General features: G+C 45.1%; 1 protein-coding gene across 1 annotated transcript; it reads left to right on the top strand.

Moving 5' to 3' along the window:
• The first annotated feature begins 778 nt into the window (after positions 1-778).
• On the top strand, positions 779-1,714 carry nanos3 (nanos homolog 3). The gene is made up of 2 exons (XM_060899590.1): positions 779-919; positions 1,325-1,714. Exons 1-2 carry the CDS (start codon positions 779-781, stop codon positions 1,712-1,714), a joined length of 531 nt encoding a protein of 176 aa, XP_060755573.1.
• The last annotated feature ends 15,308 nt before the right edge of the window (positions 1,715-17,022 follow it).

The following is a 17,022-nucleotide window of genomic DNA, read 5'->3' as shown; positions in this document are numbered from 1 at the left end:
AATGTGTAAGTATGTTCCTGCTGTATAACACTAACTTCTGCTCAGAAAGAGCTGTTATTAGCTGGTAAAGAGAATCAGGTGTGTTGGGACAAGAAACATGCACAGAAGGTTCACTGTTCAGAACAGGGGTACAGTAGGAGTCCATTTCAGTCCACTGAGGTATAATCTACACTAATGCACCCTTAGGGCTTGTTATCGGACCTGTGTACCAAGGTTGTGTGTGTAAAGGGTACAAATAAGTACCTGGGTGGGTTTGGCCCCAGTGACAAGCTGTTGTACCCCTAAAGGGACAATAATGTAGTTTGTTTACTGAGGAGTGTTCTGAAGGATCAGGGTTCTGAATCTGGTGGACAAGCAGCCAGTCAGACCCCTACAGTGATGTCCTATGTTTACTTTTATAGAGCTGCATGTTTAACAGGCTCATGCCGGAGAGAGTGTGTGTGTGTGTGTGTGTGTTTTTACAGGAGCCTAGCTGAGACCTTCTTTTTATTATTTTAGGACACAAACCAACTTTAATGGCTAAACGGGTTACAGGTAAACCTTCAGTGCGTTGATGAGATGCTCGTGAATCGATTCGTTCGAAGAACCGATTCCTTGCTGAATCGAATGGTTGAGCGCGAGGCCAGGCCTCAGGTGCGCGCTGATTTGCTCCCGGCAGTGACACCCGCCGTCCAGGCGCCACGCGCGTGTCGGTGTGCGCTCGAGACTCGCCTACTTAAAGGGGGGGTTGGGGGTTTTCGGGTTCTTTCTTTTGCTCCGTCCGGCTCGGTGATTTGGGATGGTGTTCTCTCTGCTGCGCTACATTCTGTCGGCTCACGGCTCCATGGAGCCCGAAAACCAGCGGCACTTTCAGCCGTGGCGTGATTACATGGGTTTGGCGGACACGGTGCGTGCCATGCGGGACTCGCAGCTCCCGGAAACCTCTGGTCCCGAACCTCACCAAGATGAGTTCGGCTTTACGCACGAGATCTCTCCTCACCAGAAGGAGTTCGGCTTTACGCATGAGATCTCTCCTCACCAGAAGGAGTTCGGCTTTACGCACGAGATCTCTCCTCACCAGAAGGAGTTCGGCTTTACGCATGAGATCTCTCCTCACCAGAAGGAGTTCGGCTTTACGCACGAGATCTCTCCTCACCAGAAGGAGTTCGGCTTTACGCACGAGATCTCTCCTCACCAGAAGGAGTTCGGCTTTACGCACGAGATCTCTCCTCACCAAGAGGAGTTCGGCTTTACGCACGAGATCTCTCCTCACCAAGAGGAGTTCGGCTTTACGCACGAGATCTCTCCTCACCAGAAGGAGTTCGGCCTTACGCACGAGATCTCTCCTCACCAAGAGGAGTTCGGCCTTACGCACGAGATCTCTCCTCACAAAGGCCACAATAGCGAGCTCCAGACCTTCTCTGAGGTCCGAGGAAGACCGAAGGGGCGACTGAAATGCGGTCGTTCCAGGACTACAAGGTCTCCACCTCCTCCAGCGGTCGGTCCTCATCGCTCTGGGGAAAAGTTCTGCAGCTTCTGCAAACACAACGGCGAGGCTGAGAACGTGTTCATGTCGCACTGCCTGAGGGACCGCGGCGGAGAAGTGGTGTGTCCTTACCTGCGCCGGTACGTGTGTCCGCAGTGCGGGGCGACGGGCGGCCGCGCGCACACCAAGCGCTTCTGCCCGTTCGTGGACAGCACGTACAGCTCCGTGTACACCCGGGCTCCCCGGTAATGACGGGAAAACCAAATCCTGCTCCCACACTCGGTACCAAACTTTAACTTGTCTTTTAATTGGGAAAGTGAACGGTGAGCTTTTGGAGTGAAGGCTTTACAGGAACATCTGCGGTACCGAAGGTCCAATCGGTGTACAGAAGATGGACCAACCATTACTGATACCACTGCAGAGAAAAGAGAAGGTAGTTTGGTGGCTTGATTGAGGATTGGGTGCAGAAAGTTGCAAGTGCTTTTATAAAAAAAAAAAAAAAGAGGAGTTATTGCAAAAAAAAAAAGAGCATTCTATTGTTATTGTGCTTATTATGGCTCCGAGCTCTTCGGTTGTGTTGTTTTTAAGCGTTGTGTATTTTTGTACCCATCATGGACCCACAACCACACTGTGGAATGACCTGCCCTGGGGTGAGAGCTGTAAGGTGTGAGTACCAAGAGTTTTGCTTTACTAATCCTGTGTGAGTTTGAAGATTTTTGTGTGTTTATTTGAAGACTTGTTGACTTATTTCCTTGGTGTGGTCTTTTAGTGTTTTGAGGCTGATTTCTCTAACAAACTGTAATGGCTCCGGCCTCTCTGACGCCTCACAGGTGTTCCATGTTACAGGTCCAGGTTTATCCCTGGCTTCATGATGGGACTGTGAACACACTCCTGTATCACTGACCTGCTGGTGTTTTTCTGGTCCATTTTACTGTCGATTCTAAGAGAAATGCTGACGTGTTATGACTTTTTAAATGTTTTAGACCATTTTGGATTCGAGTTAATACACTTTATATGTGCGTGTGTGTGACAAGCCTCAGTGCTGTTTATTTTTTTTTAAATATATAATATTTGACTGTATTTGAGGTATATGTTTGTTTTTGTATGACCTGGCATCTTTGATGCTTCTGATTGTTCTGTAACTTTTTTTGTAGTATTTTTCAATTTCTAATAGCATGTTTAAACAGTGAGCTCCATTGTGTCTGTTTTTCTTCCTGGATTATTTGGGAGTTGTCTTAATCAACTCACTTTCTTACTCAGTTTCGAGTTTATTAAGAACACCTATACCTTTTATACTCCTAGACCATTTTTTTTTTCAGGTTCTCCTTCAAATATTCACAAGAGGCATTGGTGCTACAAAAAGCTTCAAGCGTAAACCAAATATCTTACGGTTATATGGAAGGATTTTTGTGGTGGAAGGTGTTCATTAATAAACACAAAGTAGCTGGAGGGTTATGGACTGAAATATTCTTGGTGAACCAAAATAATTCTTCTATGGCATCACTTAAGAACTTTTTCTATGACCTTATATATAAGGGCCTGGTCCCACAACACCGATAACTATGACACTACCTCTTCCTGAATTTAGTTCTAGTCTGGAGCAGTCACACTAGGGCTGCGTACCGGTACTGTGAAAATCGATTCGGTACAGGTCCAAAATACCGGATCATGAAGTACCAGTATTGTACCGATATAAATTTACATCAAGTATCTGCTTATTTTGTGACTGAAGATGCGTAAATCCTACCACAAAGACGAAAATTTAGCACTGGAAAAGAAGTAAAATGCCACGCTGAAACTTGAAATCAGAGCCATCTTTGATTTGAGATCCTCTCGCCACAGTCTCACGAGACATTGCGAGAGCTTGGCTGATCCAGCGTTCTGATTGGTCAAAAAGACTCAAAAGCAGGTCAGCCATTTTTCCTTTGCTGGCATTGGCGGCCTTTGTGTAATTTTGCCGCGTAAGTTAAAGGCGTGTAGTCTGTAGTACTCAAGTGTAGTCACTTCTCGCTGTGAGACAACTTATGACTTTTTGTCCCAAGTTAACTATAGAGTGACCTGAGAAGTGAGGTAGGAAACCTAGTTATGTTCGGTTTTCTTTGAATAAAGATACTGACAAGTTGTTAACAGTTTATTAATGTTTCTGTCATTATTGAAGAAGTTCAGAAGAATTTGTCAAATTGTTCGGTACAGGTCCGGACCTGTACCTAAACCTCTGTACCGGTACCTGATGTTACGTTTAGGTACGCAGCCCTAAGTCACACTGCAACTATAATATCGGTTGGTCCTGCCACTCGGGTAAATAAATCTACATGGTTGTTGGTTTAAACAATGAGCTGATTGGTCAGATGTTTTATCGGATCAGGTCCAGGCCTGGAACAACGGCTCTAGCAGCAATCTCACCAATATGGATAAACCCAGGCCTGGGCTATGGGTATCGTTATTGGTCTGGTGCGACCACTGACCACATAAACTGCAGGGCACCATTTTACTTATAGTTGTAGCTATAGTTATCGGTATTGTGGGACCGAGCCTTAAGCCAGACCAAATACATGGAGGAAAAAAGTGTGACCATTTGCACAATTCATATTTTTATCCCTACAGTATACTTCCTTTATATTGTTCACAGGTATAGAAGTGAGTGGGTTTGAAGCAGTTTATTCAGCACAAACGGTAAACTTGCACCACTGTAGATGATCCAATATCAATTGGTCTGAGTTACAACACTAAAACACTTCTTTTTTTTTTTTTAAACCAAGTTGAGGACTTTTCAGTGAAAGACGTTATGGCAACTGATTACAGAAATGTCAAGAAAATACTGAGGCTCATTCCAACACTGCGCCAAAGCATTTTGTATTTAAATAATAATAAACTTTATGGACAAACAAGTAATCCTGAACAACTCCTCTAACCCAAACAGATCCAGCCTTAAACACAAAATCTAACTTGCACCATTTTACTCCTTGCCTCTTTTTTTTTCTTCTTCCAATAAACAGATTTGTATAAATAAGCACTAATGGTCCCAACTGACAAATTTAAATTTTCTCGCAAGACGGTATTATTATCCGCATCATATCTCTCATCAAGAAGTGCTCGTGTGGCTACTTCTCAGCTTGGCGAGGACCAAAAGGGCGACGATTTGGAGCCTTTGGAAGTTTTGCACGCCGGAAGAATTCCATCTCACGGTGCCCCACCATCACGGTACGGCTGGGCGAGTGTGCGTGTGATGACAGAGAAAACAGTGTTAGTGAAAGAGGCAAAAACAAAATTTAAATTATTGTGATCATGCAAATTGTTCTAAATTATTAACAGCTGCTACATTTTTTTTCTGAGACTTGGTGTATATCTCCATCTGTGAATGAAAATTGTCTCCTTTGAAAAGCTTTACAAATTTGTAAAATGTACACTCGTCCAGTTTAACAAGAACATCTGTACACCTGGTCATTAGTGCAGTTATCTAATCAGTCAATCACGTGGCAGCAACACAATGCAGAAACGGGTCAAGAGCTTCAGTGGCATGGTGAGCGGTGCCAAAAGGGCTGGTTTGAGTATTTCAGTATAAACTCTCGAGACTGTTATGTGTGAAAACCGCAGGAGGTCAGCAGTTTCCGAAATACTCAAACCAATTCATTCCATCTGGCTCAAACCAACACCCAAGCTACAGTGAAAGAAATTCGCACTTTGAGGGCCCGTCCACACGAGTATGCGGCCTCACCCAAGACGCTGTTGTTTTGAAAAAAATCTCCGTAAACACGGTGTCGTTTCCAGAAATATCTGCATGCACACGGATTCACTGGACCGACCCAAGACGCTGTAGTACATATGTCAGGCCTGTATGTGGCGCTGTGATGCCGCCACACCAATACACTAAAACCGGAAGAGTAGCCATGGAGCATGCGTATAAAGGTCACGCGCTGTTTACAAACAAGCTCATAACACGAGAAGAGGACGATCATGGCTAGCGCAACTCTGAGAGGAAGAGGAGTTTTTTGTGTGGACCGACAATGAAGTGGAACTTCTACTTCGTGTCAGATTGGACGTTTCTGCAGTACGAGCGGAAGCCTGTAGTCTGCCATTGTTGTTGTTATGACGGGTCTAGCGGCGGCGGCTGAGGTTAAAGGTTAGAGATGGGGCTTATACGTCATCGTTTCTGGAAAAATCCGCATTCGCCGTCCAGACGACTCCGGGCTATCCGGCGTTTTAGGATTTTCCCACTCTGGGACCCGTTTTCAAAAAATACCAGTTTCACACCTCGAAAAAGCCAGATCCGTCTGGACGCGAGGCCGAAACGATAAAGTATTTATGCGGATTCGACAAAAACGTACTCGTGTGGACGGGCCCTGAGACCACAATGTTTCCCATTCTGATGTTTGAACATTAACTGAAGCTCTTGATTTGTTTCTGTGCGAGTTTACGCGTTGTGCTGCTGTCACATGATTGGCTGATTAGAGAACTGCATGAATGTGCAGGCGGTCCTAATAAAGCGGGCAGTCACTGTATATGCGACCCTCCATTACAAAACCAGTCAGAAGTCTCAAATCACAATTTTGAGATAAATGGGAAACGGTCAACTTTTAGATTTTTGGCATATCATCAGAGTATAATGTCTACACTTTGATGTTTTGAAAGAATTTTGCAGAAATTCATACCTTATGAACTTTAAAATATGCTTTGACTGAGATGTATTCAAATCCTGATAGAAATTTGTAAAAAGGAGCGAAAACTGCCCTTCAGATTTTGTATCGCTGATCGCGTGTTTCAGAGGGAAACCCTTCATGCCTGGCGGAGCGAAATAATCAAAATGCAGTGGAGATTTCCCTCTCACTAGATGCAGCATTCTTTTTGATATAATTTTAACAAGTAGCCAAAACAACGGCATAGAACAAACTCATTTTTGTGTCAACAAAATTTTCTATTATAGGATTTAAGCTCCTTGTTGCTATGCATGACCTATAAGAAGGCTTCTGATTGGCTGTGCTGCGAACTACACTTGCGAATAAGCAGTGCAACCAATAAGAAGCCTTCTTATAGATAACACATCGCATCATTCCTGTATGGAATATAGTAAGAGAAATCACGAAGCTCTTACAGTTAAATCACAACGATGGTTAAAATTTGAGTGATTTAGTTGCAAATTTACTCACACAACCCTGCCAAGAGGATATTTTAATAATTATTCCACGAAATCGAGTCGTATATGAGCCGATAGCTGACGAGGCACGTAGCACTGAGTTGTCTATAATCCATGTATGACGAGATTGGGTGGAATAACTGTTTTATTCTATCCACATTTACTGGATTTTGAAAAACGGAGCATTTTTATTTTTAGCAAATTCGATAAATAAAAACTTTATACAAAACATCTGACAATCATTTCCGTTTCTTAAAAACCTATCGATGGCTGAACAAATTGACTTTTTAGTGGAGGTTTTTGCTGTTTTTTTTTTTTTGCCAAGGTATAGAACAGCTTTAGACATTTATTTAATTCTTCCTTAGACTTTTCAGTTCTGTAACTTTCAAACTTTTTTGAGCTTTTGAACCAGTCTAAAAAAATTCAACAAATTTTAATGCTTAAAGATGAAGAATAAACAAATCGGTGAAATGACCGAAGCAGTTTGTGAAAAATGCGAGAATAATAATTCTTGAAAATTAAAAAAAGATCCGTTCTTACCATCAAATACTGTCATTCCGTATTTTGTTGCACTTTTTTTTGTGGTTTTGTTTTCGAGTCGAGTTTTTATTTCGTCCTCGGTTGGTTCAGCAACAAGCTCCGCCATTTTGTTTTTCTCTACTCACAGTATATGAGCTGATATCCTAGTAGTAGAGTAGCCAGTCAGAGCGTGCGATTGCTCATATCCAGTGAATGTGGATATGATATTATAACTGATATCAATAACTAAGATGAATTTGAGGATGACTTTGACCCAAAAAAGACAGATTTTGAGTTCATCGTGGGAAGTGCTGCCTGTTAAGCCCTCAGTGCCAGCGATGTCGACCAAGTCGAATGAGAGAGAGCGTCAAAGGTGAGTCACGTTTTTATATCTTGTAGGCAGTCATGATGATCTTTCTGCAGCGTGCTGTGGAAGTTGTTATTGCAAGGGGCATCAAAAACATGGTGGGAATCAGCGCTAATTTCCTGAGTATGTGTATTCAAAGTCTTACAAAAGCCTAATCTCATCTCATCTCATTATCTGTAGCCGCTTTATCCTGTTCTACAGGGTCGCAGGCGAGCTGGAGCCTATCCCAGCTGACTACGGGCGAAAGGCGGGGTACACCCTGGACAAGTCGCCAGGTCATCACAGGGCTGACACTTATGGCCCTTTTCCACTACCCTTTTTCAGCTCGCTTCAGCTCACTTCAGCCCGACACGGCTCGCGTTTCGACTACCAAAAACCAGCACGACTCAGCTCGTTTCAGCCCTGCTTAGCCCCTAAAACTCGCACCGTTTTGGAGTGGGGCTGAAGCGAGCCAAACCGTGCCGAGTGAGGCTGGGGGCGTGAGCAGACACTCCCCTGTGCACTGATTGGTGAGGAGGAGTGTCCTCACATGCCCACACACGCCCCGCGAGCGCACTGGGATCTGTAAACCCGGAAGAAGAAGAATTACGAATTACGAGAATTTCTGAAGCCTTATGCGCCTCGCCTCATCTATACGCTCTTGCCAGTATCTGTTGGCGTTGTCGGTGACAACAAGCCACAGCACCAAGACCAGCAACACTAACGACTCCATGTCCTCCATGTTTATTGTTTACTATCCGGGTCGTGAGACTACCGCTTAAAAGCTCACTGAATCAGTGACATACAGAGCATCGTGGACGAGTTCGCGGAGCGCAAGGCTCGTCGTATGCCCTTCAAATAATGCGCGCAGTAGGCTATTGATGTTTTATTATGAGCCATGTACAGTATGTCACCTAATGTTTTTTTGTTTCTGAGTTACATGTTCATTTGAAGGACTTAATGTACAAAATAACATAGTTGCACCCCGTAGTGTTGAAATTGGTAAACACAGTGCATTCAGTGAGGTTTGCACCGCCCTCCTTTTATTTCTGACTCTTCCTGTCAGCGTTGCAACCTCTGAGCGCTCATTCGTATGCCCTTCAAATAATGTGCGCAGTATAGGCTATTGATGTTTTATTATGAGCCATGTACAGTATCCTAATGTTTTTTGTTTCTGAGTTACATGTTCGTTTGAAGGACTTGATGTACTAAATAACATAGTTGCACCCGGTAGTGTTGAAATTGGTAAACACCGCAGTTGCGGACATTTTGTAGCCTAAAATGATGTTATGATAAGCTTTAATAAAGGGCCCGGTCATTTGCCCCGCTCCCGGCCCGGCTCGGCTCTGACTTGTTCCGCCACTGTCACTGATGTCACTGTTTGCGCTGCTTAACGACATCACGTGACGTCCACCCACTTTCGCTAACTCCACCCAATGTGTCCACCCACTTCCAGCCAGCACGGTTCAGCGCGGTTGTAGTCGAAATGCAACTCCAACAGCCCCGCTCAGCTCGACTCGGCACGGCTCAGCCGCGTTTGTAGTGGAAAAGCGGCAATAGACACAGACAACCATTCACACTCACATTCACACCTACGGTCAATTTAGAGTCACCAGTTAACCTAACCTGCATGTCTTTGGACTGTGGGGGAAACCGGAGCACCCGGAGGAAACCCACGCGGACACGGGGAGAACATGCAAACTCCGCACAGAAAGGCCCTCGCCGGCCCCGGGGCTCGAACCCAGACCTTCTTGCTGTGAGGCGACAGCGCTAACCACTACACCACCGTGCCGCCCTAAAGCCTAATCTTACATCACAATATTTATATGCACTGGTGTTAAAGCATTGAAGGCACATAAAGAAGTAAGAAACCATAAACCAGGATGAGAAATTCCACTTACATTCAAGTCCAAGACTTTGACAAAGAACTGACATGTAATTAATGGGTACAGACAGGCCTTTCTTTTTCATGTCCTTTTATTCTAAACTCAGAAGCATGGGTCGTCATGTTGAGTGCCTACAGTGGCTACACATGACAGACGAGACTAACTTTAATGAAATACTCCGAATATCTTTTGTCATATTGGTTTCCTACAGCTCCATAAACTCTTCTGTTTTCCAGCTGCACCTATAAGATCGGGCCTGATGGAATACCGAGCTATCACCTTTTAGTACTGAAAGAAATGATCCAGGGCGGCACGGTGGTGTAGTGGTTAGCGCTGTCGCCTCACAGCAAGAAGGTCCGGGCTCGAGCCCCGGGGCCGGCGAGGGCCTTTCTGTGTGGAGTTTGCATGTTCTCCCCGTGTCCGCGTGGGTTTCCTCCGGGTGCTCCGGTTTCCCCCACAGTCCAAAGACATGCAGGTTAGGTTAACTGGTGACTCTAAATTGACCGTAGGTGTGAATGGTTGTCTGTGTCTATGTGTCAGCCCTGTGATGACCTGGCGCCTTGTCCAGGGTGTACCCCGCCTTTCGCCCGTAGTCAGCTGGGATAGGCTCCAGCTTGCCTGCGACCCTGTAGAACAGGATAAAGCGGCTTGAGATAATGAGATGAGATGAGAAATGATCCAGGGGGTCTTTGAGTCACATGTTCCTCATCTGGACTTCCACTAGCTAGGTAACAGTATCGCTATAAATGCACCCGACCCTTTGTTCCTGAGCCCTACAACGACGTAATTTGCCCTAAATCAGATGTGCTGTCTGCAGATGAGTCGGAGGATGTAGAGGTGCAGGTAGATAAAGGACAAGAAGGACAAAGTTGTGGTAATGGATGTGGGTGTGGCAGCAAAATCACGTGTGGTCATGGCAGAAGGGTTGAAGCAGGGGGATCTTTTGTTGTTATTCATGAACTAGACACAACATTTGCAAGGAACTTTAGAACTTTTGAATTGTAGACTGGGGGAACATGGAGGATACAAGGGGAAAAAAATCCTGAAAACAAAATCTCCATATTGTAAACATGTTAATAATAAGCATTCCTAAAAAGGTATAGTTAAAAAAAATTGGTGTGTACATCTGTCAAAGTCCTTCCCGTGCCAGGACCTGGTCTTCCCAGGCAGTCTTCCATCCCAGTACTAACCAGGCCCTTGGGTGCATCGGGTGGCGCCGAGCTCTGCTTCTATAGCTCTTGGCCTCTCGCGTATTATCCAGCTAAGGTTACAGTGGGGGTCTGGTCTTCTGGTAACCGCGAGAGTTTGACTCTCCACTCGCATCTATATTGCAGTACCTCGCCAGACAGCAATAGAATAGAATGCCTTTGTTGTCACTGCATAAATGTACAACGAAATTTAGTTCGTCATAGGAGAGCAAATCCGCTGCGTACGTGCGCGCTGCCACTCTTGGGCAGTTCAGCCCAAGGCCGTCCCATGTTAACTTAACTGCGTGTCTTTGAACTGTGGGGGGGAAACCCACGCAGACACGGGGAGAACATGCAAACTACACACAGAAAGGCCCCCGTCGGCCGCTAGGCTCGAACCCAGAACCTTCTTGCTGTGAGGCGCCAGTGCTAACCACTTACGCCACCGTGCCACCCTGTAGTAGGCTTGGCACGGTTATGGGAAAAAAACCGAACCGTACGATACGCCTGTTGCGGTGCAATACGCGTATAAACCGCGGTACCCCTATTTAAGACGTTTGCCCAAAAAAAAAAGCCGAATGCCCGTATGAAACCATGTGGTTCTCTTTCGCGCGAACAGGGGTGATAGCGTTCCGGCGCCGCGCCGGATTTCCGGCGTACCGCGGCGCCGGAAAAAAAAAAAAATCTAGTTCGCCCATTATCCTGTGTCATTCTGAGATGCGCAGATAGACAGTAAAGGGTCCCTTTACTGTCTATCTGCGCATCTCAGAATGACACAGGATAATGGGCGAACTAGATTTTTTTTTTTTCCGGCGCCGCGGTACGCCGGAAATCCGGCGCGGCGCCGGAACGCTATCACCCCTGCGCGAAAGAATTGAAGTGACAGCGGAGTGTGGATGGCAAGTGCAAAAATGGCAAGTGGGAGTGGAGAAGGCAGGTCGTCGTACATAGAGGATGCCCCCGCGGCATTCAAATCAGGTGTGTGGGAACATTTTGGTTTTCCCATTACATGCGATGACGCCGGCAAAAAATCAATGTCTTCCCTCTTGCTGTTTCAAAATACTACCTGGCTTTTCATCAGAGATTGTTCATAAAATGTGCTTATGTCAACTCAAACTCAGTTTGTGCATGATTATTTCATTGTAACTATAATTTTAACCTCTCTTAAATGCTGTATCCTAAACTATGTTTACTTAAGGTAAATAGTAGGCTATATGCCCAAATACAGAGTACTTAAGATTTAAAAAAAAAAAAAACGCAATACGTACCGAACTGCAGACCTCAAACCGCAATACGTACCGAACCGCGACTTTTATGAACCGTGCCACCTCTACCCTGTAGGTACCATTTTTATGATCATCTTTAGTCTGACCCGACCGTGAGTAGAACTCGCGATCTCCCGGTCGAGAGGCAGACACGCTAACCACTACGCCAGCTCGTGGTTGTGTAGAGCTGTGAAACCATAATAAATATGTGCCCCCAATTTCATTTTAATATCTTTTGTTTTTAAATATGCATTGCTAAGGAGTTTATGTAGTAAGTTTTACAAGCAGATCTGTCCATGTCTGACTTTTTCATAAAAAGTAACACCTAACTACTTCAGATGCCCATATTTTAGTGGTATATTTGTCAACTTTCTTTATCTATGCATCATTGGACAACATTTTTAACAACCTTTCATGAAAACAATCTGATTTTGAAAATTTGCCCCATGTGACTGGTTTTGTAATAGAGGGTCACATACGGTGTGTGTTTCAACTGTGTTGAAAATGCAAGACTACTTCGAAAGACCGCTAGCTAAATATACACGGTCACTATCTCCTGTTGAGCTTTATGCCAACTTTCACACCTCATGTTTATTTTTGGATTCCATTCAAGTCGCCTTATGAGCAAATTTTCACATTAACACCTGAATGAGAACGCTGCTAATGCTGCATCTCTGTGATTTATCACTCGTACTTCAGAGAGGAGAGTTCTCTGATGAGGCCACGCACAAGCTCTGTGGCGTCCTCCTGCTGATCACAGCCTTGTGTGATGGGCTGGTCCTCGAGCTCCATGCTGAGATCAAAAAGGGAGGACAAACAAACAAACAAACAACCCAGAGGGTACAAAAACAGTACACAGGAAAATAAATAACTGTTTTCATACCTATCTCTGTATATAGACAGTGGACTGTAAACAAATTGTGCTTAGGTGGTGTGAAACTTCTTTAAAGATTAAACAGATCTTGAGATCTGTCTAACAATCAAGACAGCCACTCATTTAACGGTACAATATAGAGCTGTTGCCATGCGTTCATGACCATGTGACTTCCAACTACTCGCGCTGTATTAGAAAAGTAATCTATTCAGTCATCATCATCTTCCAACTTCTGTTTAATCCATCTTTTTCTAAATTGGTGCAGTCCAACCAGCCAAACTTCAGATTAGTCAGTTACACTGTTCGTGTTTAGGTTTGTTAGAGCCTGCCATGATGCAGGTCATTGCCCTCACCTTAACGCAATTTTATGGATTTGGGAGTCCGTCATAGAGTAAAGAACTGATGGAACAGACAAGTCAAGACAAGGCTCCTGAGGCAATTCACTCTCAGCAGGGGTCGAGGTGGGGTTACAGACCTGCTGCTCAGCAACAGAAGTGTCACCAGCATTCTGCTCTGAAAGACACTAATCGCAGAAAGCATGGAAAAAACAATCCAAGTAATCTTCATAGCTACTTTAATATCACTAGACCTACGAGGAATGATTTTCGCTGCTAGTACAACCCCAAATCGAAAAAAGTTGGGACACTGTGTAAAACAAACAAAAACAGAATGCGAAGAATCATGGAAACCTGATATTTCATTGAAAATAGTCTCATTTCATTATCTGTAGCCGCTTTATCCTGTTCTACAGCAGGGGTCGGCAATTAAGTTTGGACCCGGGCCAAATTTTTTTCTGACAATGGCATCGCGGGCCATGGCCATGCTTTTCTAATGGGGGAAAAAGTTATATATTTTTTTCTATTATATTAAAAATAAACGTTATTTAACTTTTAAAATGCATTTAATTTAATTTAAAACATTAATTTGCTTCTATGCGCTGTTATTATGCTGACTGCTGCATCTCCTGGCGTCTCTCATGAAACAGGTGACCTGCCTAGCAACCTGCCGTAACTAATGTATACAATTGCCGGTTGTTTATTCTTTTGGATGACGTGTAAATGATTAGCTGAAGATTGCTAGCTATCGATGCAAAATGTCGTTGTCAAAAGCCATGAAAAGAAAAGTTGATTCCGAATGCAGGACCTACAAAGAAGAATGGAAGCAAAGGTAAACTGTGGGTGGTAGAAATGGGCAACTGGACTTGCTTGAAGATTCTTGAAAATGTTTCACCTCTCGTCCAAAAGGCTTCCCCAGTTCTGTCTGACTAATAGGGAGTGTCAGATATTTATCTTCTCCTGGATCAGAATCAGAATTCTGATGACCAGCTCATCTAAAGTGTCATTGAGGCATCGGGGCTACGTTCACACTGCAGGCTGAAGTGACTCAAATCCGATCTTTTTGCCCATATGTGACCTGTATCCGATCTTTTATTGACAATATGAACGACACAGATCCGATTTTTTTCAAATCCAACCCAGGCCGTTTGGATATGTGGTCCTAATTCCGATTCCTATCCGATCTTTTCATATGCGACTTCAGTCTGAACCGCCAGGTCGCATTCATCCGACTTACACGTCATCAACAAGCCACAAACGTCACTATTCTGCGCTGAAGTAGGCGGCGGGTCTCTCAAAAAAGTTACAACAACATGGCGCATAATGACGGGCGCAGATAGAGGGGGGGACTCGTCCCACCCAGATTTAAATTCACCTCGCTCGGTCCCCTCCCACTTATAGGGAGGAAAAAAACGTCTATGCTGTCTTTCTTTGCATAAGGCAAACCTCACGGAAAAATCAAAAGACTAATTACCATTCGGTTTATTGAGGTGCACAGCAGTGTATACATAGTTGCAACAATTCACATAAAACAAAACAAAGACTGATATTCGGTTGGTTGAGCTGCGCAGACTGCACAGGTTGCGAGCTCGAGCTTGGTTGCTATGGTTACTATGGTTACTAACAACAAGTTTGACAGGCATATCGGGGTTGGGGTTGGTTTGCTGGCAGCTTTGTCCCCCCCAGTTTTTTGTCCCTCCCAGTTCAAAAAACGTATCTGCGCCCCTGCGCATGACATCAATGCGAGGGACGCTTCGGGCTGTGAAGGTTCTGAATCTTCTCAATGGAAGGACGCAGAGGTTAGGGAGCTGATTTCCATTTGGGGGGATGCAGCTATTCAAGCTAGATTGGATGAGTCATACCGCAACCGGGCGGTTTTACTTCCGTAAACACTGGCCATGCTCACTGCGTGTGACGTCGTCGTATCCTGCAATGCGCATGCGGAACACTTTTAGGTCGCTTTTCGTTCATACTGAGGATCACATACAAGTCGCATATATTTGTTAATGTGAACGACCTCACAAAAAAATCGGATTTCACAAAAAAATCGGAATTGAGCATTAAGCCTTGCAGTGTGAACGTAGCGCATGTTGGTGTGGGTCACTGGAGGCTGGGTGTGAACGGCGAGTCATTAGGGTGATCAATGGCAATCTGATGACTCACAGGAGGACAGAGAGAGTCAGATTGCCATTGATCACCCTAACGGGCAATCCTTTGATCACCCTAATGACTCGCCGTTCACACCCAGCCTCCAGTGACCCACACCAACATGATGCCTCAATGACACTTTAGATGAGCTGGTCATCAGAATTCTGATTCTGATCCAGGAGAGGATAAATATCTGATACTCCCTATTAGTCAGACAGAACTGAGGAAGCCTTTTGGACGAGAGGTGAAACGTTTTCAAAAATCTTCAAGCAAGTCCAGTTGCCCATTTCTACCACCCACAGTTTACTATGACCTGGATGACTGAGAATCTTCACAGACAAGCAAAGGTATGCGTTCATCCTGCCTGCATTTATTAATGCCAAGCCCGACGTGTCTCATTTGCAATGAGGTTGTTGCCGTTTGTAAAGAATGCAATATTAGAAGACACCATGAGACAAAGCATGGCCACTTCAAAAACGCATATCCTCCTGGGACAGAGATGCAAACACAGAAAATTAAAGCCTTGGAGGCTGGATATGCACACAGCAGCAAGATCCTGATTCAGTCACTCACCGAGCAGCAAAAGGTTTCAAGTGCGTCCCTTAAAGCAGCATGGGTTCTTACCCGTCACAACAAACCATTTACTGACGCAGAGGTTTTTAAGGAAGTGATGGTGGCTGTTTTGGAGGAGCTGGTTACTGATAAGTCGATGGATGGTGTGATTGCCTCAGTGAAACAGATGCCGCTCTCTGCGAGGTCAGCTTCCCGACGCATAGAAAGCCTGTCTGACGCTGTGCGGGGATCAATTATGAGTGGCCTGAGTCAGGCCAATTACTTTTCAGTTGCCATTGATGAGAGTACAGACAACACTGATATAAGCCAGATGTGCATCTACGTGCGGTATTTTGATGGGAAGGAGTGCAGGGAGGAGTTGTTGTCTCTAATTCCATTAGAAGGGAACACCACTGGGGATGTTATGTTTGCCAAAGTGGAGGAATTGTTTAAACTACATGCATTGCCATTTGAGAAAATAAACCTCATCGTGACAGACGGGGCACCTGCCATGGTTGGTTGCCACAGAGGTCTGGTGGCCCGATTGAAGGAGATGGCACCCCAAATGCATGCATTGCATTGCCTAATTCACCAGTGTGTTCTGTGCGCCAGACTCAGTGGCGAGCTAAAGAGTGTAATGGATAAAGTGATGCGAGTCATTAATTTTGTCCGGGGTGCATCAAGCACTCAGCACCGTCTTTTCCGCCAACTTGTGGCTGAGTCAGAGGCCTGCTACGAGGATCTGCTGCTTCACAATGATGTGCGCTGGTTAAGTAAAGGAAAAGCGCTGGAGCGCTTCTGTGCGCTACTAGAGCAAGTTAAAGCCTTCCTGCGATTGAGCAAGATGCGTGCTTCAGACGACCACCTGGCTTTTCTAGAACATGAAATGTCCAGGGCGGCACGGTGGTGTAGTGGTTAGCGCTGTCGCCTCACAGCAAGAAGGTCCGGGTCCGAGCCCCGGGGCCGGCGAGGGCCTTTCTGTGTGGAGTTTGCATGTTCTCCCCATGTCCGCGTGGGTTTCCTCCGGGTGCTCCGGTTTCCCCCACAGTCCAAAGACATGCAGGTTAGGTTAACTGGTGACTCTAAATTGACCGTAGGTGTGAATGTGAGTGTGAATGGTTGTCTGTGTCTATGTGTCAGCCCTGTGATGACCTGGCGACTTGTCCAGGGTGTACCCCGCCTTTCGCCCATAGTCAGCTGGGATAGGCTCCAGCTTGCCTGCGACCCTGTAGAAGGATAAAGCGGCTAGAGATAATGAGATGAGATGAAATGTCCATTTCAAACATCGCATTTTTAACGGACATTTTTGGCCAC

The sequence above is a fragment of the Neoarius graeffei genome, chromosome 18, assembly GCF_027579695.1.
Source record: "Neoarius graeffei isolate fNeoGra1 chromosome 18, fNeoGra1.pri, whole genome shotgun sequence".
In the NCBI taxonomy this organism is placed as follows: Eukaryota; Metazoa; Chordata; class Actinopteri; order Siluriformes; family Ariidae; genus Neoarius; species Neoarius graeffei.
Note: the sequence above shows the minus strand (reverse complement) of the source record. Positions and strands in the feature narration are given on the sequence as shown.